The 25049-nt window shown below is 42.9% G+C and overlaps 1 protein-coding gene across 1 annotated transcript in view; it reads left to right on the plus strand.

Moving 5' to 3' along the window:
- Window positions 1–25049, plus strand: part of dnmbp (dynamin binding protein) — a 73225-nt gene that overhangs the window by 1451 nt on the left and 46725 nt on the right. The window contains exon 2 of the mRNA XM_061230889.1: window positions 24798–24952. Within this exon, the coding sequence (XP_061086873.1) occupies window positions 24808–24952 (145 nt within the window). The 5' untranslated portion in view covers window positions 24798–24807. The remainder of the gene's footprint in view (window positions 1–24797; window positions 24953–25049) is intronic.

The following is a 25049-nucleotide window of genomic DNA, read 5'->3' on the forward strand; positions in this document are numbered from 1 at the left end:
GGCTAAAACGACTTGGCTTGCACATGGAAAGAATGACATCTGTTAATCGTAACAGCTGTATGTTTAAGTCTTTTTTTCTTTTCTTTTTTTACCTTCATGGACTTTTTGCTGTACTCATTAGATAAGTTTTCGCAAGATCTAAAAAGTACAGTAACAGTTTCAGGATGTTCTGGTCCTTCTCTTCCTATGAACAGCAGTATGTGACCAAAACATTGATTATGTAGGCTATCTGTGTGTTTGTTGTAACGTTAGAACCACTGAGTGTGTGATGTTTAGAGCCACTAGGGCAGGTTTGGCTCAGAGGCCGGGAATGTTCTGTGTGTTGGAGGACAGGACAACAGCAGTGGGATTATCTGAGTGATAATAATGTTCCGTCATCCCAGTCAGCTGGCACCATGCGTGTGCTTTAATCAAAATGTGCCAGAACAAGATAATTATTTGCCTAACAAAGCTGAATTAACACACACACACACACACACACACACACACACATTAACACAGACATGCATGGGCACACATAAAAACACACAGTCACTTTTTAACACACACACATCCATATTTTAACACAGACCCACATGGGCACACAAACACACACATACTGCACATGGGGACACATGCTCAGGCTTTAACACAGACAAGCCTGGCATACAGAAACATGTACCAACGGTATGTCTATAAAGCATGTGAGGTACTTCACCACGTTAATTTGTGCACACAGAATTCTCTCTGAATTCTCAGAGTTCTAAAATAAGTGTTTCTTTGGTGCCTAACAAAAATATAATGTGGAAGTCATACGTTTGGTTGCTTCATTAAATAAAATAATTTCCTGTCTGCATAGAATAATGTTGACACATGAGAGATACCCCACTCTGTGAGATGGGTCCGCATTGTGACCGGGAAGAGCTGAATAATTTAGCAGGAATACATGTGCTGTGTCCTGTGTCAGTGTGGGTGACATTAGAGCTGCCAGTTTCTGCAGGGGTAGCAGTTCCTTGGCTGTTCTAGTGCTTTCTGTCGGTTAGCGCAGTCAGACTTTTCTCCAGCCAACAGTTTTGTGTGTGTGCATGTGCAACTGCTTGTGTGTGTGTGTGTGTGTGTCTCTGTGTGCCTTCATGTTTATTTGTGCCGGTTGTGAATGTATGTATGTGTTTATTCATGCACTTGTATGTGTTTGTATGTTTGTGTGCCTTTGTTTTTGTGCAGATTGTGAACATGTGACATGTGTTCATTCATGCGTGTGTGTGTGTGTGTGTGTATGTGTGTGGCCTATATTGTGATATGTGCAATCTTTGTGGCAGGCACATTTGAGTTATATAAGTGAAATTGAAAACAGCAGTGGGGAGCATTAAAACTGCAGCCATTCTCTGTGTAATAGCAGGAACGCCAGGAACTCCCACTAGCATGAGCTCACAGTGATCAATGACTGTGAGTCACATCAGTGCTCACAGTAATCTGCCAGAGTCATAGCAGACCTCACAGTAAACAGAAGTTGCAGACGATATCACGGTGACCTGTGAGTCACACTTGAGTTAACATTGATGTCCTGAGTCACGGCAGACCTCACGGTGAACTTTGAGAGGAACAGTAAGATCTCACAGTGATCTATGAGTCACAGAAGAGCTCACCGTGACCTGTGAGAGTTACATCAGAGCTCACAGTGATGGGGGGAGTCACAGCAGACTTCACAGTGAACTATGCAAATCACAGCCGACCTCACAGTGACCTGGGAGAGTCACAGAAGAGCTCACAGTGACCTGTGCAAGTCACACTAGAGCTCACAGAGATGGGTCAGGGGGCTATGTGAGAAGCTGCTGAACACGGCTTTGGACCCCTCTCTTTTGTATTTGTAAAGGAAGAATGACAGCTGGAGACAGGAGTAGAAGCTTTTTTTTATCTCTCATATTGTGTTATAGAGCAAACACTGAGCATATGTCCCCTTTACAGATATCTCTCTCACACACAGACGCACACACACACACACACACACACACACACCTATCACATGTACACAATCTGCAAAGGTACAAGCACACACACACACACACACACACACACACAGTGCAGGAGGTGTGGAGCAGAAGAATGTGGATTGTAAAAGAGATTGTGAAACAGATGATCTCTGTTTCTCAGGTGTGAGCGGTAGGTTCTGACAGTGCTCAAACAGAATCCACAAAGGACCGGTGCTCCGTTCAAACCTTGGGGTTTGAAGGAAACCTGCAAGTGATTCATCAGTGAAATGCTCTCACTCCTTTGGGGAAGAACACTATTGCCGCTACAAGACTGAAGACAGGACTTGGCCTGAATGCTAAAGGGATTAGCATAAGGCTTGTCTGTGTCTCAAGTTCTTTTCACCACGGATTGAATAGGTGGCCTTCTCCGAAGGCATGGTGGGATGATCATCACTCTTAAAGCAGTACTTATTCTCAGTTCTCAGGCACCCTCTTTTGTTTACTTATTCAGACAAGGTACTTAGCCTATAAACACTTGGCTTGATAAGATAAGGACGAATGGCGGTGTAAATGACTAAACGTATAAAAAAGTAAGCCATTGAAGCTAACATTGGGATTAATAAGACAAAGAAAAAAAAAAGAGAATGTCTCAATTTCTACTAATGAGTACTAACTCTGTACTGTACAGGAACTAATGTTTCTTTAGCCAGGCCTCTGCTGTGCATAGATAAGCTGTTCCAAGCACAGGGCCACATACTGTAAGCATTCTCTCGGTGCTTCCTGTGACCTGACCTTATTCTGTGATGAGCTGTTCTTGTACCTGGAGCTACAGCAGCACTGCTCTTAAAGGGAATCTATGCTGGGGGGAAACCTGAAGTACAAATGCATAGAATGGTACATGAATGATATCGCTTGCCTCCTTTTGTTCCAATTTTGAAATGGCTTTTTTTTGTTATTTGGCTTTAAAATGCTCAGAGCTTCTAAGCCAGGAGTGCACAACAAGGGCTGATCTATTTCAGGATTTTGTGCCAACTTCTGGTCTTAATTTATATCATTGACTCAATCATATCTTATGTGACATGTGTATCGTGTATGAGTACCGGCTACAGCTGCAGACTGCAAGTGTATCATAATGATTTTACTGTGCTCAAGTACAGGCTTGAACCAGGGTAATTTATAGAGCTGTCAGCAAATTAAAAACAAGGCAATTTGTTGGAACAAAAACCAGTACACAGACTGGCGCTTGAGGACCGGAGTTGTGTACCCCTGTTCTTAGGACAATGGTGCAATGCACTATGGGATTGCTGGCTCTGGTCTCCGTCTCCTTTTTTTTAACAGGCTGTGTTCTTGGTTTCAAATCAATGTCTGTTAAAACAACATCCCTGGATACCAAAGCATTCAACTGGATGTGAACACATTCATGCAATTAAATGGGCATGGAAATCATGGATACCAAGAATAGTCTACGCCCCTTCAAAATGGGAGATTTCAGAGGCAGCTAGCCAGCAATCCTGTAGTACATTTGTTTATACACAAAGAACACAGCTTTCCAGAAGTGAATAACAAAGATGTTTTGAATTTTAAAGCAACATGTTTTTTTTTTTCTTATTTCCCCCCCCCCCCAAGGGGAGGGTCCCTCCAGGAGAAATCAAAAATGTCTTGAGTTTACACTTTTGAGGTTACAGTCGTGGTACCTTCACTAAGAAATAATAGAACATTCCGCACATTTCTTAGGTTGTGTGTCAATTCACTTGAGTGTGGAAGCAATTTACAGGCATGTCCTCTGATTCCGACGTGTTTTGTATATATGCAAACCTTTACAGTGTTTGTGTGTGTTTGCTCGCACTTCTGAGTGCTTTTGTTTCTGGGTGTGTGAGGGTACATTTGGCCAAGTGTGTCTTCACTCATGTTTCTCAGTGTCTTTTTCTCTGTTAGGTGGCATTGAAGAACTGCAGACTGAGCGCTGAGCCTCAGCTGAATGACTTTGGAAGCTCTCTGCAGCATAAATGGCTGGTGTGTAACATGTAAGCAGTGTATTTGCTGATGACACTGCAGATAATAATGATAGAGACAAGCAGGAGCCTCACAAATCACTGTCAGACTGCACATTAGCATTTTTGCTAATGTTCCTGGCTTCATATCTTAAATGTATTAAATGTTTTTGCCTTAACATAACATAACATAAGGTAATGGTAAGAACAGGCCATTCAGCCCAGCAATGCTCACCTTGTCCTACCCCTAAGAGTACCTACTGCCTAGTTTGCCTGAAAGCTAGTGGAGGCAGAAACACCTTACAAGCCTGGTCTTGAAAACCCCCAGTGTTTCTGCCTCCACTACATGTACTGGCAAGCTACTCCACACATTGACCACTCGCTGTAATATTACTTTCTAATATCGGTACGAAATTTCTCCTTTGCCAATTTCCATTTGTGCCGTCTCGTTCTACTAATCGAACTCACCCTGAAGAATCGCCTTTGCCTTCAGCAAAGTAGCTATTTAAGGCATCAGCAATATCTTTATTCTAAGTTCTCCTTTGTTATTCTTAATTGACTTAACCTCTGCTTTCATTTTCCTTTTCCAACTACAGTATTGAAAGAAGCGTTCGGGATTGCATTTAGCATCATCTGAAATTTGCCTTTCAAATAGCCTTTTGGCTTTTTTTTCTTTTTAACCATAGCCCACATATTACTCTCGGTGCTGTCCTTTTTATATATCTCATACAGTTTATTCTTTTTTCTTGAACTCTTATATATAGCTGTATTCATCCACTGTGGAAATTTTATCAGCTTACATTTCTGCACCTTAGGAATGAATGTACAAGTATAACCCTTTTGAACCTGCTCTACTTTTCATTCACAGTCCTGCAATCAAGAACTTTGAGAATTCTGAACTTAGAGGAGCCCCTCTTAATTTGCCAAAATACATGAAAATGTATTGTGGAATGGTCACTTGTCCCAAGTGGCTCCATCACCTCCATCCTGAAAATTCTTTCGGAATCTAAAATCGATTTCCCTCTTGTAGGCTGACGACAAAAAGGTCATTGTTAACATCTAAAGCTTCCTCCTCACTTTTTCCCTGTCCAGTCACCAAATTCATCCCTCTCACCCACTGTAAGCTATGATAGGCTCTAGCCCCATCGAAACCCTGACGAGGAGTAAGCAGTTTTGAAAATGGATGGATGTGATATGGCACACTTTCCTGCTTTATTTTTTTACCTATCAACCAGTCAAAATTCAGGTACTTTAAAAATGTATAGAATTGGAACACACATACTAAATGCTACTATGAGCAGAGCGAAGAAAAAAAGTTAACCAAAAATAGCTAAATCTGCAGTTGGCTGCATGAAAGAATACATCTCTCTCTTCTCTTGCCAGTCAGTGGGGTGTTGAGATAAGACTGGTGATTTGATGAATGGGTTAGTGGGGGTACAGGATGTGGGGGTGTCTATGGAAGGGGATGCAGGTGTGCAGGTAAAAAAAATAAATGATAGAATTGAAAATTGATAAAAGCTGATGGGTGATGATGGTAAGAAATGACAGGGGGTTGCAGTAAAGATAAGAACGGTGCCATACGGCTCCTGTCTCCTAGGCTGAGCTGACGGAAGCGGGCCAACTTCTGCTGATTGCCAGGTATTCTGCTCATTCTGCTAAAACGCGACTCTTTCATTGTAGAGTCAGGCTGGATCTTACCTGGCAACCTGCCTGTATACGCAGCATGTCTATATTACGATGTCTATAGTGTAAGTATTACACAATTCTAGATTTGTAATGGAAGAATTCACAAGCAGTTAAAATGCCGATTCTCTGCTTTTATTAAAGGGTATTTTCCTATATTTCAGTTTTACTATGTAGCAATTAATTACAGCACTTTTTATACAGAAATTGAAGGTGTTATAAAAACACTGTGAAAGTATCAAAATGCTCCAAATAAGTCCACACAATCTGTATGAAGACAATGTATGATCACTACGATATGCTCATTTGATTATGCACGGCCCACCTTGTAGCCGGAACAAATCCGAGTACTCGAGACAGACGGCATCCAGTTCCTTGGAGCTAGCCAGCCAAGCAGAACAGAGGTTAATTGATATTAATGAGCCTTGTGTGTGTGTGTGTGTGTGTATAAACAAGGCATTTGCGGTGTTGAACATGTTTAAACCTGTATAGTCTAAACTGGAATGTGCTAGATGTCATAGAGATAGGAGAGCTGCATGTGGTTTATACTGATCCTGTGCACTTCCCTGTCTGCCTTCAGTCATGGGATGTGTGAGTGTATGTGTGTGTGTGTGTGTGTGTGTGTGTATGTATGTATGTGTGTGTGAGTGTGAGAGTATGTGTGTGTGTGTGTGTGAGTGTGAGAGTATGTGTGTGTGTGTGTGAGAGTGTGAGAGTATGTGTGTGTGTGTGTGTGTGTGTGTGTGTGTGTGTGTGTGTGTGAGAGTGTGAGAGTATGTGTCTATGTGTGTGAGTGTGAGTGTGAGAGTATGTGTGTGTGTGTGAGTGTGTGTGTGTGTGTGTGAGAGTATGTGTGTGTGTGTGTGTGTGTGTGTGTGTGTGTGTGTGTGTGATAGTGTGTGTGTGTCAGGGCTGGGCGGCGGGGGGGTCAGAGAGCACGGTCCCTCTCTTCTGCCACTCTGTACTGTAAAACGGCCAAACACAAACAGCCTTTATGCTTGTTTGCTTGAGGGGGGTCTGCGCTGTTGTGTTTGTGCTGAATGCGTTTTAACTGCGACAGCAATTCCCAAACTGCACACTCATTGTGTCAGCGTCATACAACAATGAGGACAACAACAACAAAAAAAACACACACACAAGAAGACAGGCGATTAAAAAAACGAGACAACAACAACGGAATAATATTGAAGCTTCCAGAAGTGGTCTCTTCAGTCGGGTGGTGGGGGGGTTGTGTAGCACTGTGACCTAGATCCCACTGCCCTTCATTGTTCCGCTTAAATAATTCCCCTCGATAATAAAACGGAGAGTCAGCACATCGCCGATACGCCTGTCCTGCGTTCACACGTGTGTTGCTTACGAGTGTGTGTTCTATAAGTTGCATCTGTTCACGTCTTTTTCTCTGCATCCAACCCCCTTGAATCCCATACACTCATACACGCACACGCGCACACACGCACACACACACGCACATGCCCACACGCAGTTACACATGCACTCATCTGCACTCTCTCTCTGACACGCTCACAGTGTCACTCTGTCAAACAAGCACTGTGCAGAATGCCGGCTGCTGTAAATGTGTGTTGAGTAAACATTTCCTGCAGGGTTGTAGAGTTAGATTTCAGCCCCTGTAATCACCATGGGTCTCGGTGTACCCCAGAAGTCACACCTGTCAGTCTCCCCCCCCCCACCCACCCCTGGCCCTTCTGTCTGACTCAGTCAATCACGGAACAAGTGTGTTTCCTAAGCACTGAGCAAATGCCTCTCGAGAGCTGTCGATTTTGGTTTCCACTTTCCGTGGTTTTCCCTGGTGTCGGATTTGCGGTGACACTGAACTGCGGCACGTGCTAACCCCGTGGCAGAAAAGCAGTCGGAGCAGTCGTGGTTTTCCCTGGGTATTCAGGGTTTAAGTGTGTCCCAAAGGGAGCAAGCCCTCCAAAAGTTCTCCTCGCTGCCAGCCCAGACTTTTGCATTCATCCATGACTTGTGTGATTGCGGAGTCGCGGAATGTTAGCACAGACTGACCTCTGACCCCTTTGCATGTGCTCTTGGTCTGATGTGTCGCCACGGTGACATGGCAGCAGCCGAGTCGTTCGTGCAGGGGGAGGAGTTATACAGCGGTAGGCAGAAGGTTTGCACCCCTGGTCAAATTGCACGTTTTGTTGATTTTCTAACTTAAATGTGTCATATTCTTAACACTCAATTTTTTTATTGGCAAAATTTCAGAAATTTTGAGAAAAAAAGAAAAAACGCATATACAGTAGAAGCTCAAAGATCCAAACCTCAGAAAACCGAAAAGTCCGGTCAGCTGAACAGGGTATGGAATCAAAGTATAACATAAACGCAAACAAGTTCCTACAAGGAAAGTACCACTTTTGACATAAAAAAGGAACAGGTCAAAATTTGCTGTTGGATAGAAGCAGGCAAATAATTTTAAATCCAGCAAAGCTTGCCTCATACTGATGGCTACAGCCAACGCAATTGGCGGTTTTCACTTTTCGCTTCCTATTGGTATTCATCAACAAGAGTGCAAAACCTTGTTGCTTTCCCAATATCAATGTAGGGATTTGTTTCTCATTTGGCTATTATACAAGGTTAGCCTATTCAGTATTGTTGGTTGTAAAAAAAATAAAAAATAAATTCAGGTCTCCGAATGACCTTCATAACCGATGTGTTCGGTTCTCTGAGGTTCGACTGTCCGTTGCAAAGCAGTGTACATAAATAAACTGCTTGGAGTCTAGACCCTGTAATGCCCACTCTGTCAGGCTGGGCAGGATGAAAGAGGGTTGTGGAGTCTGCAGTTCTGCTGTGTTTGAGGGTGGTGCCGTGCGACCGCATGTGCCTTTAATCAGGCCGTCGGGATAGACGGCTATGTCCAGTGGGTGCGGTCCTGTGGGGGCGGGGTCCCACGGGAGGAGGCCCCTGGGAGGAGTCTGGTGGGTGGGGTCAGGACGCTCTCCTCTCACAGCTGTGAAAGATTGAAAACCCAAAGGCCAAGAGAGCTAGAGCACTGGTCCCATCAATAACTCCTAACTTCTGCTGACAGAACAGTGGCATCACAAGGCTCAAATGCAGAGGTCATCACTGCTGGTCCTGGAAAGCTGCAGGGTGTGTTTGCCTTTGTTGTTACTCAGCACTTGATTGAGTAAAGCTGCTAATTACACAGTTAACTCTCAACTGGTTTCTCAGCACACCCTGCGGCTCTCCAGGACCGACAGTGTGACATCTGCCTTAGAGCCATGTGATGTCACTTCCTGTTCTATCAGCAGAAGTTTGGAGTTATCCATGACTGTATGTTGCTCTAACTGACTTCTGCTTGGCAGTCTCACTAGTAGACTAAATCAGCCACCTGACCCACACCAAAGTGGCAGCTGTCTCATCATAAGTGTGTTTGCGTGGGGGGACCTTGGTTGGGGGACTGTGTTAGACACCTGTTGTCACAGGGCGCTTCTGTAGGAGATCCAAGGAGGGTGGCTGTTGGTAACTCTACCCTCCCCACGCGCTCTTGTGGAACATGAGCTGAAATGTGCTTGCTCAGGACGTGAGGGCAGCACGGGGTCTCCTCACTCCCACGCCCAACCCCCACCCCCTGTCCACCACACATGCTGTCTGAAGTCCCCAGCTGTCTGGGCGAGGGGGGGGGGGGGTTCTGGTGGGTGCATGGCGTACAGGAAAGTGGGGCTTCACTGTTTGGAGAGCTGTCTGTCACCATCGTGCTAGTTTCATCGCAGCAATACCATCTAAACATTTGGCCTGTGCTCTTGAGTCACTGCCCTCTCTCCCATCTCTTCAATGCCTCTTTCTCTCTTTCCCTTGCACTTTCCTTCTCCCTCTTTTTCCTGCCCTCTGATCTTCTGACTCCTGCTTATCCCTCCCATGTTTCAGTCCTTTTCCCTAGACACACATAGACACACATTAAATTACATTACCGCTCCCTCCCACTCCCTGAGGAGTTTTTAATGACCAAAGGACGACACCTGTGTCTCAGAATTAATGAAAAGTGCAGATTTAAATGCAGTAATTGTTCAGATCATACTCTCCCTTACGTTATGCCAGGCAGAGATTTGTTCAGCTTCCCGGTCTATTGTAGTAGCCCAATGGTTTCCTACCGTTTCCTGGAGATCTATCATCCGGTTGGTTTTCACCTCAATCCCAACAATGCATATCTCATTCAACAGCTAGAGATCTCATTGAGTTACTAATTGGTAGAATCAGGTATGCCACATTAGAGTTTAAATGAAAATCTACAGGATGGTAGATTGGTGTCTCCAGGGTTGGGAACTACTGCCATAGCCCCGACAGCCAGACATGTTTTTATTTTGTATAATTCTGGTGAGTCTTGAAAAAAAACTCATTAAAATATCTTATCTTAAAATATGAAATGGTATTGGTTTCTGATGAAGAGGTACTTGGGGCAGGTCAAAGCGAGTCTCTTTCATTTTTGGGGCTGTCCCAAAAATGTTATACAGTTATACAGTTATAATGTTATACCTCTTTTCTACATTCCCTCTCTCCCTCCCTTTGTATCTCTCCCAAGCCCGGAACATTCTGTGTACCTCAGTCTCCCTCTGCCTCAAACTCGTATTCATCCGCTCACCTCTTTCTCCAAGTCCCCTCAGGATTTTATTATTTCTCTTCTCTTGTTCTTCCTCTCGTCCCTTACCTTTGACCTTTTCATGTGGCTCCTTCGTCGATGCATTTGAGCTGGAGGAGATAATCTCCTCCCACCCACTCAAGGCCTCAGTTAGGACAGGCTTTCCCTTGGCACAGGTTTTTGTAGCCTGTACTTGAGTCAACTAAAGTAGAGACTTGTGTTTTCAATTTACTTTTATTTCCCTTAAAGTCGCACTGCTTTGCCTGCGGACAATGAATTTTAGAGACTGTTCAGTTAAATTAAATGTAGCTCATCCGTGACCTGAGAATAGTTGTGTAAGAGCAAACTTGTATTTTTGATGCCCACCCCACCATGCTCGAGAAGATAGATCAAATTCACCAAGCTTGTAATTTCATTATTTTTTCAATAAAAGTTTGTCATTTTCAAGAACTTTTTGGCCGTGTGGGCCCTATGTATCTGCTGAATTTGAAATGTACCCGGGCAACTGTAAAAGCCATTTCAACACAATCTTCTATGTCATGATAACAACACCATGGATTTTTGTTATTAACCCTTAAAGTGCTTTAGTGTTCAAGCACTTTGTACAGCTGCAGGTGGAATTCAGTCCGGCGATAGTAGATGAATATAATTTGTGTCTGGCAAGTGGAGTTTTATTTATATTCAGAACCAGTTTCAGTATTGTTGTTGAGCTAATTTAAATGGGCATACTGACATTTTTAAACCACTTACTGCATTGGAACTGTTGGAATTTCCTAGCCTTTTGGCTAAAACTAAGCGTAGTCCATACAGAGAGTTGCCTTTCGTCTGGTTAAAATGAGCCTGCTCTCTACCTGTAGTGAATGCGATATAGTGTGAGATACAGCTCCAATTTACTGTGCATGCTCAAGTTACATGCTTTGCTAAAAACTACAATGGCCTGATAGGCTTCCACATGCTTCAATGAACTGGTTTGTACAATGTGTTGTCCGAACGCTTCAGACAGTCTTGTTGTTCATAATCTTTTCTGAAGTAGCTAAATGCTAAGGTGGGGCAAGCAATTGTCCGTCTTCAAAGCCGTTCATAAATTCAAATTACCCGGACCACCGTAGTTCTTATGGAATGAGGAAGAGTAGAAATGTACGTCATTATAAAAAAATAAGCATTTTGCATTTCTTTGACCAGCCACGCTGAGGGAATTAATCAGTTACACCTTTGTTAAACATTGTTTTGTGGTGGAATTCCCCTTTAATTCCTGACTATCCCCCAGTTCCTGGAATACAAAAAAACAGATTTGTCAGCAGGAATCTAGGGCTCCGCAAAATGGAGCTAAATTAGGATTTATTGTTCATGCCACATATGTATAACACCTGGCATGAACGCTATCAGAAGGTTTGGTTACCACGGCACCAATTTAACAGTGTCCAGCTGAGGCGGGTTTGATTAGGAGCATGTCCGCGTGTTCAGAGTTAGCTGTTTGTTGTAAAATGTCCGTAGAACAGGCTGTGAGGAGCGTGTGGTGTGGACAGTCTATATAGAGTGGGTTATGTATCCTAGTGTGTTGGTACAGCTTGTGTACACTGTGGGCAGGGCGAGAAAGCAGTACTGAAAATAGCCTAAGGCCTACATTTTCATACTGTGCTGACTGTGCTTTCCTGTTGACTGCAAACACGCTGAAAGTGAAACAAGATTGATGTACTACGAGTTCTGCTACCAGAGAAAAGTGAGACCCAGTCTCATGCGTTCATAAAGGGAGCCTTAGGACTGGGACATGTGCTAAGGATAATGCGCGTAATCGTGTCCGAGTTGCCGTGGGTTACCTCAAAGAGTGGGGTTATGTAAAGGGGTTGCATGAAGCCGATGGGATCTGAAATGCCGGGATGCGGGGCAATGCGTGTTCCCTGGCCCCCTGAAGCTATGTTTTGTCGACTGACGGCCACACCTGAGGATGCTGACTCAACGCCGTGCCCCTCTCACCTGAGGGAATGGGGGATGACGTGTTTAAAGCCACACCTGGGCCGCACACACCTGGCTGTTTTTGTGGCGGAACATTCCGCGACGATCTCTTTGCTCCCCAGACCTGTTGCTGTATAGCGGTGAAGCCAGACTGCATAGCAGGCACTCGAGTTAACAAAATATTTGCATAAACAAAATAGAGCAAAAGGAATACAGTCACTGCCTCAGTCTGTCCTCTGGCTGCCTGTCTTTGATATATTAAGGATTAAAGATAACACTAAGAATAATCAAACAAGTATGCATAAGTCAATAATTACAATAGACAGCATACATGGCTAATTTGTAATTACAGGGAGGTAGGGAGGAAAGGGGAAAGGTGCAGCGTGAAAAGGTATGTCTTCAGTCCGTGCTTGAAGGTGGTCAGAGTATCAGCTGTTCTGACCTCCACAGGTTGGTCATTCTACCACTGTGGGGCCAGAACAGACAGCAGTTGTTACCGGGAAGAAGGGGTGGGCACCAGGCGTCCTGAGGTAGCAGCACAAAGAGGTCTGGCAGGTCTGATGAGCTTTTGGAGGTACTGTATGCTGTGGCTGACCCTTAACTGCCTGGTAGGCTAGCAGCAATGCTTTAAATTTGATGTGAGCCATAAAAGGCGGCCAGTGGAGGGCAGTGAGCCAGGGAGTGACGTCACAGTGTCTGGGGAGTTTGAAGACCAGACGAGCGGCGGCATTCTGGATGAGTTGTTGGGATCTGGGGTCATCAGACCTGATGTGGGTCGACCAGTTCAGACCTATTTAGTTCAATTATGCAATTGCGTTGGATTCAAATACTGTTCTGTGCTCTATTGATCTTGCTTTGTGCGATTGAGCCAACCAAGATGGCCAGAAGGCAGGGTTTGCATTTTTTGACTGTATTTGACTGTAATACAGCAGACAAGCTCATTAAAGCAAAAAGTATTTGAATCCAAAACAATGCGTAATTGAACTGAATAGGTCTGAATTGGTAATTTGCTGTAAATTATGACCCAAAGGATGTTTTCTGGTCTTTTTTATTGTCAACTGGGCTGGATTTAAATCACGAGTCTTACTTTATGTCAGATATTTGCATTTATGTGTTTTTAATGAGTTCCTGCCCCTCTATGCTTCTAACTGGCTTGTGCATTTGATAGGTCTGATTTTTTCACTTTGAGTTTTCTGATTGGTTCCTGTCCTTTGATGGTTTTGATTGGTCCTGCCTCCTCAACAGTGTGCCCTCCTGATTATGATTTGATGAGAACGTGATGCTTGGTGTGACAGATTGCCACCATCTGTCTGTGTCAATTTGTGCTACTGTGAGTTTTTCCTGAGCCATACTCACTCACCGTGATCCCAGCTTAACTACCGGCCTTTAACATAACCTTTGACATCTGAAAGAGATTACTTCTCTCTCTTTTTTGGTCTCTCTCTCGAAAGAGTAGAGAAGAGAGGGTGAGAATCACTGCATGCTCGCTGCTCGCAGTCAAAAGGGGGTTACCACACAATTTTGGATCTGATGGTTCCACCATACAACCTGGTTTTGTCATGCTGTTGCAGAATAGCATGTGATAGCATATTAAAGTAAGACCGCAGCATGCTGCCTACAAATATGTGCATATTAACTTTACCCTGCAGCATGCTCACTGCATATTTGCATTAGACTGCCGCAAACTGCTTGCGGGTTTGCACCGATTACAATAGGCCGCCTGCCAATTAACATGTTAGCATTAGACAGCAGGTTGCTTATAGATCATTGTAGGCTGTGGCAGATAGCTGATGGAGTATTGTGGACTGTAACAGGTTGCTTAATAAAAGTCCAGGCTGTAAGTATTTGTAGAATATTTGGATATGTCAGTGACTACTGCCTGCTGACTTCTGGAAATGGGTCTTGTGGTCTGATGAGACCAAGATTTACTTGAGTGAAGACAAGAACAAAGTGTAGAGGATAAAAGAAATTGCCCAATTGAAGTTTGTATATGCTCAAGTTCAATCAAATGCCTCCAAACTCATTGGACAGTGCTTCATCCCACAGCAAGGCAATGATCCCTAACATACACCAGTGCTGTCTTTCTTCTTAATGATGTTTCAAACATCATTTGGTAACTCACGTGCATGTTATTCAGTTGTTTCCCCTTTGCTGGGCACGATGAATTAATTTAATAAAACATTACTGGTTTTCTGTGATTTTCATCAACTTTGCCATGACTATTCCCTGACTTCAGTCAATATTATCCTTGACAAATACCCAGCCTTAATTATTGTAGACTGCAGGGTCATTCCGTCATAGATATTCAACAACGTAGATGGTGAGGTGGGAAGTTTCCAAAATCAAACTTTATGGCAGAGTTTGCACATTTTGAGTGTATTTCATAGGTTCCAGTTCACCAGACACCGTTCACCGATCCCCATATGCTCACTCCACCCACGGTAACTATTGCTGCCTGCAAGCCTCCACTGTGCTATAGATTGACTTCTGGGGCACAAGGAAAGGGAGGTGGTCCATGTGGAATTTGTGGGGGCGGTTGCTGGTCCTGCCAAGACCCAATACCTTGGGTAGGGGTGTCGCGATAGTCCCTTCGGCCTGGTATTCCCAACCCCGCCCTTGTCTGCGGCAGAATCGGCCCCAGTGTCGTCAAGGCAGGGTGAGCGTTTCGGACAGCCAAGCCATCAGTGACTCCTCAGCTTAATCAGATGCACGTGAAGTGTATCCCTCCAACAAATGACTTCACTGCTCAGATTGAGGAGAAGCAGCTGCTGTCTGAACACGCTGTGTGTAGGACACGGAGGCCTGTTTACATTCTCCTGAGCTGACTGAGAACGTTTCAGTGACCAGACTAGCCTTTCAAACAGAGGGTAATACGTAGTTGTGTTGCATTCAAATAATTCTCTACGCTTTACTGAGCTTGTCTAGGGTATTGGAACTTATGAAATGCTCTGAAATAGTGCAAACCTTCTGCACTTCTGGTACTCTTGGGTGACTCAGTTGCGCCGGACAAGATCAAGAAGTATTTGAATCAAAAACAATTGTGTATTTGGCCCAGGTCTGCTTTCAACACTATCGGGAGAGGAAAAATACATGAATAAAAAAATCATGGTTTAAAATGGTCTTCAGCAAGTCTGCCATATTGTTTTTATAAATCTTGTGAATTGTTTTCTTCTGTTATAAGTCTGTTGGGGGGAAAAAGTGACTGCTAAATAAATGTAATATAGTGTCAAAAAACCAACAAGAAAACCCAACAAAAAACTGGATAGAATCCGAGGGAAGATTCTCCCTCTCTTCACATCCCAAAGAAGCTGAGTAATGACTTAAAGCAGAGAAAGGATTGGTGTATTTCCAAAGGGAATGTATGCCTGGAATGTCCCGGCACGCCTGCGTTAATCCTGTGGACACGCCAGGCAGGAATGGACTCACCTGAGCTGGAGAGGTAGAGAGACTTGGTGCGTAAGAATGCCATTGTGATGACAGAACAGGGGGAAGGGCTAAGTAATGGGAGGGAGAAACCTTCATTTCCCTCCTCACGTTGAGTCCCTCTGCCCTAGTTTCAGTCAAGAGCCTCTTCTCAAAACTGGAAGCTCATTTGAAATAGACCACTTTACAGCGGTTTGTTTGAGAAAGTGGTTAAGAGGCTCCCATCTCCAGGCAGAATTCACAGCATAAATATTTATTTATTCCATATAGGTTTAACACCTGGGTTTTCAACAGGGTCTACAAACCCCTGGGGGTCCTTGAAGGTATTGGTCCCTGGGCAGACCTGATATGCAGTGACTATATATGGATTTGGGGAAATATAAGGGAAAACCCTTTTTTTAAAATAGGTAATTAATATTTTTATTTAAAATGTTAAATTCTGTTTAATTCATGATGCCTTTGAGCTCAGTTGTGTCACATGACACATTGGTTGTATGCTCATAAAAGACTGCAGATGCTCACACTGTGAAATAACAAGAATAAAATGTATGCAGGCTGTGTTCAAAAATCCATGAAAGTTTAATAGAAGACATTATCTAACATTAATATAAAGTAATCATGCAATGGTACACTTTTTGGGGTGTTCTTAATGGGTTGTGTTTTAGTAATAATATAAGGGGGGACTTTTTGTGTAGGGGAGGATGTTCGTAGTATGTAGCGATAATGGTTGTGTTTTCAAGTTGCCAGTCCTTATGTTAGTAGACGTGTTATGTATTATAGTAACACTAGTGTGTTTATGTCTGTAATGGTGTCAGTAGTGTGTTAGGATGTTGGCAGTAATGTGTTAGTATTTTATTGTTATACTTTGTGGCATGTTAATATTTATAGCATTTAATTTTGTTTATAGCAAAGTGTCAGTTTGCTTTAGGAGTAAGGCTTCATATTCAGGTTGGGTGATGTCACGGTTGCCTCCATTTGGACCGGAAATCCCCTCTCTGCAATCTTCAGCTTCAGTTGACTTCTGACTTCCTTAAGTTTATAACAATTATCTTCATAGCCACACTAGAGGAAAGCCGTTGCGGTCCCCCTAGAGCACCGCAGAACAAACTCCCCATGTTCATGCTGTGGACCATCAAAACTAACCAGAACAAAGTGTGCCAAATGTGGTCGGATGTAATGGCTATCCTATCTGATCCCTGAGCCAGAATTTCCCCCAGCTTTAATACATACACATTACTGCACTGTTTGTTTGTGTTATTGACTGGTGCTTGTGGTATTTAGTCACTCCCCTGGCTTTTGGATGGTGCAGTCAAACCAGGTCTTATATCAGGTGGAGCCAGTTGGAAACAGACCTGGGTCACATACGTAATTGTTTTGGATTCAAATTTCTTTGAGAAACTTTTCTATGCTTTTCTGAGCTTGTCTTGGAGCCTATGAAATATTTCTGGGCCTCTTGGTTATTTGATTGCACCAGGCAGATTAACCCCTCAAGTCTCACTGGCCCAGGGCTAGGCCGGTGAGCGTTTTTTTGCACTCATTCATTTTTTTCAGAGTACAATTTGTAATCACTATGGTAACAGGATATACCATTAGAAAGCGTGAAAATACACGGTCCCTCTGCCTAACCTATTATAAGATGCCATTGCTTTAGTAACAGTTCCTTACTTTGTAACATGTGAGTGGTAAAACAAGTGTGGGGGAACCTCACATTCTCTGCATTTTGCAAATAAGATAATGTCAGCATACTTTTCACAACGTTGTCGAGGACCCGGCCCTAGGCCCCCCTGATGAGAGATTGACGGGGGATGGGTTAGAAAGGAATGCATTGTTAACCCCTCGCACACGCCATCGAGGTGGTAGTAAGAACGCCCGTAAGAAGAAAAATATGTGGTTCAGAGAATGAGCAGCCATACTTGTCAGTAGAGGAGTCTGAAGTCGGGGGACTTAGATTTAGGGTTTTAAGGAGCAAGGTTAAAGTTCTGACTGAGAATACCCCAACCCTACAGGGGAGGGGCACAATGCCTGGCTAAAGAAAAACAAAAATAAGGAAAACGGAAGGGATGTCAATACCGAAAGAAAATTAATGATTAATGGCGGATGATTTACACTCAGCTATTGGCTGGATGTCCTTTGTAGATCCCTTAAGGCGCCACAAAAAGGGGCACCTGAAGAGGGTGTTGAGATGGTGGCAGGCTTTAACGTCTGGCTTGCATGAGATCAAAGTTTGGAGGAAGTCAAGGAGAGATTATGAAACTGACACAGACACCAGTGATGAATAGGTTCATTAAAAACAACATAAGGGCTAGTGTTTTTCCACTCATATATTAAGATGGGGGAAATTCCCAAACCAGAGGGGCCCATGACATAAAATATTGGGGACAGTTCTTTTGAGGTATGAGGAAATGACAATTGGAAAAACAGAAATAATTAATATGGTCATTAAAAAACAGGTTATATAAAAGATAAATGTCTTCCCGCTTGACATAATGGGGGCATTTCTTATCAAAAAAGGTACACTTTTGTATGCAAAAAAGATATATAAGGGATAGGTTTTTAGACCTTAGAGCAGGATCCCAGAATTTGGCTTCAGAAGATATCTACGAGCTGGTGAAGAGAGAACAACACAAGACAGCTGTAGTCAAGCTGGAGTGGCGCGCTCCCTCTGCGCGCCACTCCAGGATATGGATATGGAGAGAGGAGTGACGTACGCGGTGCGGACTCAGCCCAAGAGTTGTGACAGCAGGACTGATATCGAAGAGGTGTTCACGCGCATCCCTCATCATACAGAAAAGCTGGTGAAAGAGTTAAAGGGCTTTTACAACATGCTTGGAGCCGTGAACTGCACCTGGAGGCCAACAGACGGGACGAGGGGTTCCTCCACGCTACAGAACACCTTCCTGCTGGACCCACGCAAGAACCTGAAGCCTCCCCCCCTAACCTCAGTGTCAGTGAGGAGAGGCATATGCTGCGGCTGCACTGCAAAACCCCCGACGTGTTCGAAGAAATACCAGTGCACATCCCAGACAACAGGCAGGAGAAGTACGAAGTGCAAAGTCACGTCTTTCGAAAGTCTGGGTCCTGATCCTGCCCCAGATTCCCAAACCAATGCAGCTGTTCAAAGAGCTCATCAACAGCAAGGAGGAGGGATCAAATCCCGCAGAAAACGAGATGGCTATATTTAGGGCATGAGTGGTAATTATAATCTATATTACTTGTAGAAGTAGGAAAAGTAATACATAGAAGTAATACATTATAAGTTTCCTTTTATTTTTATGTCTTTTATTTTTTAGAAAGATACTATATACGATATAAATAAGTAGTAGACTTTAGGGGTGTTCGTACCCATTGTATTAATGGAAGTTCAGTAGCTTTTATCTCCGTGAAGGGGGAGCCATAAGATAAGGTAAAGGCCAAAGAGGAGGATGGATATAGGAAGGGTGTACCTTGATTTTTAAACATCGTGGTGGAAAGGTAATTTAGAAAGAGCTAAGAGGGGTATATGTAACTTGCATGTGATTAGCAAACTGCAAAAGATGATATGTACACTGTAATCTGTACAACTCTATTCTTTTGATTGATTATAATAAAGTATATCTTACTATAATCATATGTGATAAAGAGTCTTTAGAGGAATACATTGAATACAGGACATCGATTACCAGATTTGCATCACACCCTTCACTTCGAGACTGGGCTGGAAGTTCAGTAGAACTTACCAGGGCTCCAGGACGTTCGGAGTACTTGAGTTCGTCCCCGAGACACCTCATTGTGAGGTACTGCTCGTGGGAACGTGAGGTCTGAGCTCGGCAAGGGGTCCGTGGCTCACGACAACGTGTTCAGCGGACCAAATGCATAATAGTTTCTCATTCTAAAAATGTGCTAACTCAGAGAAACATTGATAAAATGTCCATTGTTTTCTTAGAATTTCTCTGGAGCAGTTATCATTGTTGTCCGTTTAGCCGTTGTATACTTCTACAAAAGTTCATTTCTTTCATTCATTCTAGAAATTCTATTTTGTATGGGCTCTCTCGAACACGATGAGCCCAAGTACAACCATCTCTGACCAGTATTTGTAATGTAGTTGCAGAGAAAATGCATTACCCCCATCTGTGTGTATGAAAATTCAGTATAGCTCATCAAAGAATTTCTGCTAATGACATCACGTTTCCAAAGGTGTATAATTTATTAGGCAAGCATAAAACAACCTAGCATTTTTTCTGTTGCACATCGGTGAATCCCGCAGAGATTTTATGCCAAAAAAGGTTGATGTTTGACAACAAAAACATTTTTTTGCGATGCCTATGTCTTAATAGAGGACTTCCTTTGGAGGAGGAATCTCTCGTCTGTGTAAATATTTCTGAGGAAGACAGTGGAAATAACATTGACATCACAATAAGAGCATTTTCGGTGAGCATCTACATTCATAAATATTTTATTATTATTCAGTATGGTTATAAATAAGGAGCCAGCCTGCTTTTGAATACTAAATAGCATGTGAAATTATGGAATGTCTTTGACTTGTTGATGGGGGTTGGGTATTTGACAAAAAATTATATCAATTGACCTCAATAAATATATTAGTATACAAGATGGTATTATTGCGATTATTGTACTTATTTTTTATTATCTTCTCGGCCTGTTGCTGTCTGAGGATAGCTGCAAGGATAGGGAGTTTGGGATAGAGAGGGAGGGGAGGGTGTCAAATTTGATCACTATTCTCAAAGTAATTAAGTGTGAAAGAAACCTTCCATAAGTTTGCTCGTGAGATCTTGTTCTACAGGTATTTCTGAGCTCTGTGTTTTTCTTCATTTAAAGAAACCTAACCCTAACGTCCCACAATGTGGTTAAAAATCACTCGACCCAAGAATTGTTCATGTGGCTAGTGCTCTTCTTGGTAGTGTGATTTGCATGATTCCTTTATTCAAAATGGTGAATACCATGGAGTCAGGACCATGGAGACTGATTTGACTCACCATTAGAATATAGTGTACAGATAATGGCAGTGATAAAGATGAAGATAGGAGTGCATTTGACTGTAGTGCTGCTTGTACTGGTAATGGAGAGGGTAATGATGACATGAATGACTTGTGTTTATGCCGACAATGCGTTTCACTATTGATCGGGTCCTCTCTAAGGTAGAGATATGTCCATACCATAGAAAAAATGCACTTTTCTAAAAAACATTACAATGCTGATTTTAAAATACACATCTCTCCCCTTCTCTCTTTCAATTATTTTTCTTTCCCCACCCTTTTCGCTCAATTTCAAATTTGAATTTCAACTGTCTTTATAGGCCCGGTTGCGATAGCAAATGATTCCCTGTGCATCTCTCTCCATCTCTTTCCCCCCCTCTACGTCCCTTTCTCTCTCCCTCTGTCCAACTTCTCTCTCTGAGTCAGTGTCTCAGAGTGCAGATGTAGTGTCTTTTTGTCAGCCTTGGCACATCTCAGCCTGTTTGGGTTTCGCCAAGTCTGGAGGTCCCACGCCTTTGAAAACATCCTTCTTTGTTTCCTGTTTTTTTTCCTGTACAGCACACTGATACCCCCCACCGTGCAGTGTTAAAAATTCATCCTACTGATTAAATTCAACAACCTCTGGAAGAAGCCATTTTGATCGTGTTTGTTAAAGCACATACCCGTGTAGTATTCCAAATCCGGATGGAGTGTGTTGTTTTGTTTGTTTGCCTTGGAGAATGGCTGAACTGTTTAGGGCCAGAAACCATGAAAGGACAATAGGAGACCGGGATCACTCAGTGGGCTGAAACTATACTCTCCTAACCCTCACCGCCAGACACAGAGGCACTCCTTGTGATTAGCAGTACCTGGAAGTGGTTTTCTGTTCAGAACCAGATACTGAGGTGGTCTCAGTCTCCTGAGACAGAAGTAGGCCATTTTACAAACGACCTTCAAGAAACCAACAATTCCACTAGGTCTCAGTCTCTCAATCTGCCTAATCAATAGACTATTTGAAGTCTTCCTAAATATTTCCTACTGAAGCTTCTTAATAAACAGATACTTAGTGTTCTTTATATCCTTTGTGTGAAAATTCCTGCAGGTGTTTGTGCCTGTGTGTGTGTGTCCATATACAGTATAGTCCATAAGTATTTGGACAGTGATGCAATTTTAGCTTTGGCTCAGCACTCCGGCACATTGTATTTGAAATAAAACAATATGTGGTAAGATTTATATCACAGTTATTTACATCCATATTGGGTGACCGATGTACGAATTGCAGCGTTTTCATGCCTAATTCCCCTATTTTGGGGAACCAAAAGTAATTGGCCAATTGGCTGCTCTGCTGTTTCTTGGCCAGCTCTGTGTAGCATCATTAGTTCATGCACAAGAAAGATAACAAATGGTCTAGTGTTACATGGCGTGGAATTTGCATTTGGAGTCTCTCACCATGAGGACCAAATAATTGTCAATTCCAGAAAAGCAGGCCAACATGGGGAAAAATCTGAATAAGTTGATGAAAGGCATAGCCAAAACATGTCATAGCCAGAGACCTAGCCAAAACATTTGGGCGTGTAAAAATCAACTGATTGGTACATTGTTAAGAAGCAAGAGCATACTGGTGAGCTCAGCAATAGCAAGATTATCACCAAATAATGCTTTCAATTGGAGAGAAAAAAAAATGTTCAACTGTCAAACAGATCAAGAACACTCTCCAGGGTGTAGGCAATGTGGATTTTGAATCCAAAATACGACAATAAAAAGAACACTGATGCAAACCACTGGTAAGCCTCAAGTACAGCTAGGAGTTTTCTGTAAAAAAATTTTATAAAATAAAAAGCTACATTACGGAACTACTGAAAAAAACCTTATGGACAGATGAGATGAGTATAAAACCTGTGCCAAAGTAATGGAAAGAGGAAAGTGTGGAGAAAGGAAGGAATTACTCATGATCCAAACCACCCACCCTTATCTTTTTTTCATTTCATGTTTACTGTCAGAGCCCATGTTTGTTAGCACTGAGTCAGGCTCTTGTTTTGTGATTGACGGTCAGACTGTTCCAGTAGATGTGCAGGCAATTTGAAGACACAGAAAAATGCACAGTCTATCATTTGTCTATTTTATCGTAATTCTTTCTCTAAAACAAAATGTTCAGTCCATCTTTCAAATAGTTCAAATCAGTTCTGACAGAACCTATTTATGTTTCTTGCCAATAGGCTTACTAGCTCTAAGAGTAACCAACCAATGGTCCCAAGGTTGAAAAGCCACCATATTTCTGCAATTAGCTCTGATTGATTTTGTGGGTGTCCTGTGTTTGGATTAATGTGCAGTTACACTAAACAATAAGGGTACATGAATTGGCATGAACTAATGTTGTTGATAACATGAATTGTACAAATACATGAATTCAGCATTAAATTTACTTTTACTTAATTAATGTATGTGTATTAATATTTATACATTGCCAAACCATAGGATAAACATAATTAGTTAAACAGCTATGCATTTGCCAATGGTTTTTCATGCCAATATGAATTGGTATTAACTAATGGAGTTGTTAGTATGAATTAATGATGTACAAACAACATGACATAAACAACACCCGACAGATTAACTTTTCAGTAGTTAGTTAACAATTGCATTAGTTAATGGTAATGCATGCAACCTTACTGTAAAGTGTTACCATGTGTTTTACATCGCTCGTTGTAGTTTGCTTTTGAGAGTAATGTTAGTGTATTAATAGAAGAGACCTTCAGAACAGGTCATACCTCATCGGGGCAGTGATGTATTGGTTGGGGAACTGGATTTGCTGCTGATAAATTATCCGAACTTGCCTCAGTAGGATATCCAAAATATACACATGCGTCGTCTCTCATGCGCACTCGCGCAGGCAGACCCTCGCAGACGTCATTACGTCATTAGGGTCATTAGCTGTTCCAGAGCTTCCTCCAAAACCTACACCCAGTTTGGGATCTGTGTCATTTTCCCTCCATCAGTGTCTGATGAAGCTGATGTCATAGTTATGTGACTGTACCTCCTGTAGGGCTGTGCGCCACTGTGTGTATGTGTCGTCTGTGATGAAATTGCTTTGGTAAACGTAAAAAGGGATAAAGGTGTGTGTGTTCCAGGCAGAAGTTTCCGGAAGATGCACATGACACCTGGTGGACATGGTGCGCTAGTGCAGCACACTGGCATTTTGACACGTTGCGTCTGTCTGTCTGTGCCCTGTGTGTGGGTGTGTGTGTGTCTCTGTCTCTGTTTCTGTGTCTGTTTCTGTTAGCGTGGGCATTGTTTTTGAGGGTGTGACGGAGGCCCACTAGCTGATTTACTGTTTGCGCCTCTAAAAATGGGCCTTCTGGGGAAGACTGCCCCGCAGATGTAACTGTTGCAATCACTCTGTTCCGTACAGCAGGTCCACAACATTTCCTCTCTGGTTGGAGTGCTGGAAACAGCTGGGGTTTAGTATCCCTTGGAGATATTTGTGCAGCTAGTAGTTTCGTTGAGTTTTCGGACCGTACCGCAGGGTTTCTCAATGATTTTATTTTCAGCAGAGCAGAGTCCGGGTCGTTAAGCATAAACGTGACTCATCCAATGGCATGCGTGCTATAAAATGGTCATTGTAATTATTAACTTATTGATTGGGTTTCCGGCCGAGCTTGTGCCAGTGTATTCATCTGGCATGCTGTGTTCTGTGCTCTGTCAGAGAGGTTGTAATTTACAGCCGGAATAATAAATAGCGATACATAATCTGCACCTTATTTCAACCGTGCAGAGGAGCTCCACCAATCCCTGTTCTACCGGTAAATACCAAAGCACTGATTGGTGCACTTAGGTGCTATCACAACTTCTTTATCCATTTTTTAGTGCCCCTGCTTAACAAGGCCTGTCTGACCCAACATTAATGTATTCAAAATGGCGCCTGGAAGGGGCTCAAGTAGGTCGCCTCTATAACTGACATTATAGAATCAGTTTTCATAATCTATATACTGTACAGTAACCTTTGAATTTGAACATTGATTCGGAATTTATCTCGTCCAATATAGCCACCTTTTTCTGTCACTCATTTGAATGCTTCTTGGAACAGCAGCACCATTCTATCCATTTTGTTTTGATTCAGTGCACTGAAGTCCTGTTTCCTCCCATGAGAAATGTGGAGTCTAATGAGAAATAATGTGGAGCCACAAGGAATCCGTGAGAAACCGTGGTAGTTAGCTGAAGCTAATCCCTAAATTCTTCGTTCTCCTCCTTTCTTCAGGTGCTGTGTGATGGAGCCTGGCTCAGTGGTCCGTGCCGTGTTTGAGTTTCTCCCCAGCGTTTCCGAGGAGCTCCCCCTGTTTACTGGTGATGTGATCGAGGTCCTAAGTGTGGTGGACGAGTTCTGGTTGCTGGGCAACAAGGATGGGGTCACAGGTGAGTGATGTAAATGGATAGGTCTGCCGCCATTGTTGTAGAGTCACGCTAAATGGAGGCAATTTTATTTATTTGTTTTATATTATGAACTAATGTT

This window comes from Conger conger, chromosome 2 (genome assembly GCF_963514075.1).
Source record: "Conger conger chromosome 2, fConCon1.1, whole genome shotgun sequence".
NCBI classification, from domain to species: domain Eukaryota; kingdom Metazoa; phylum Chordata; class Actinopteri; order Anguilliformes; family Congridae; genus Conger; species Conger conger.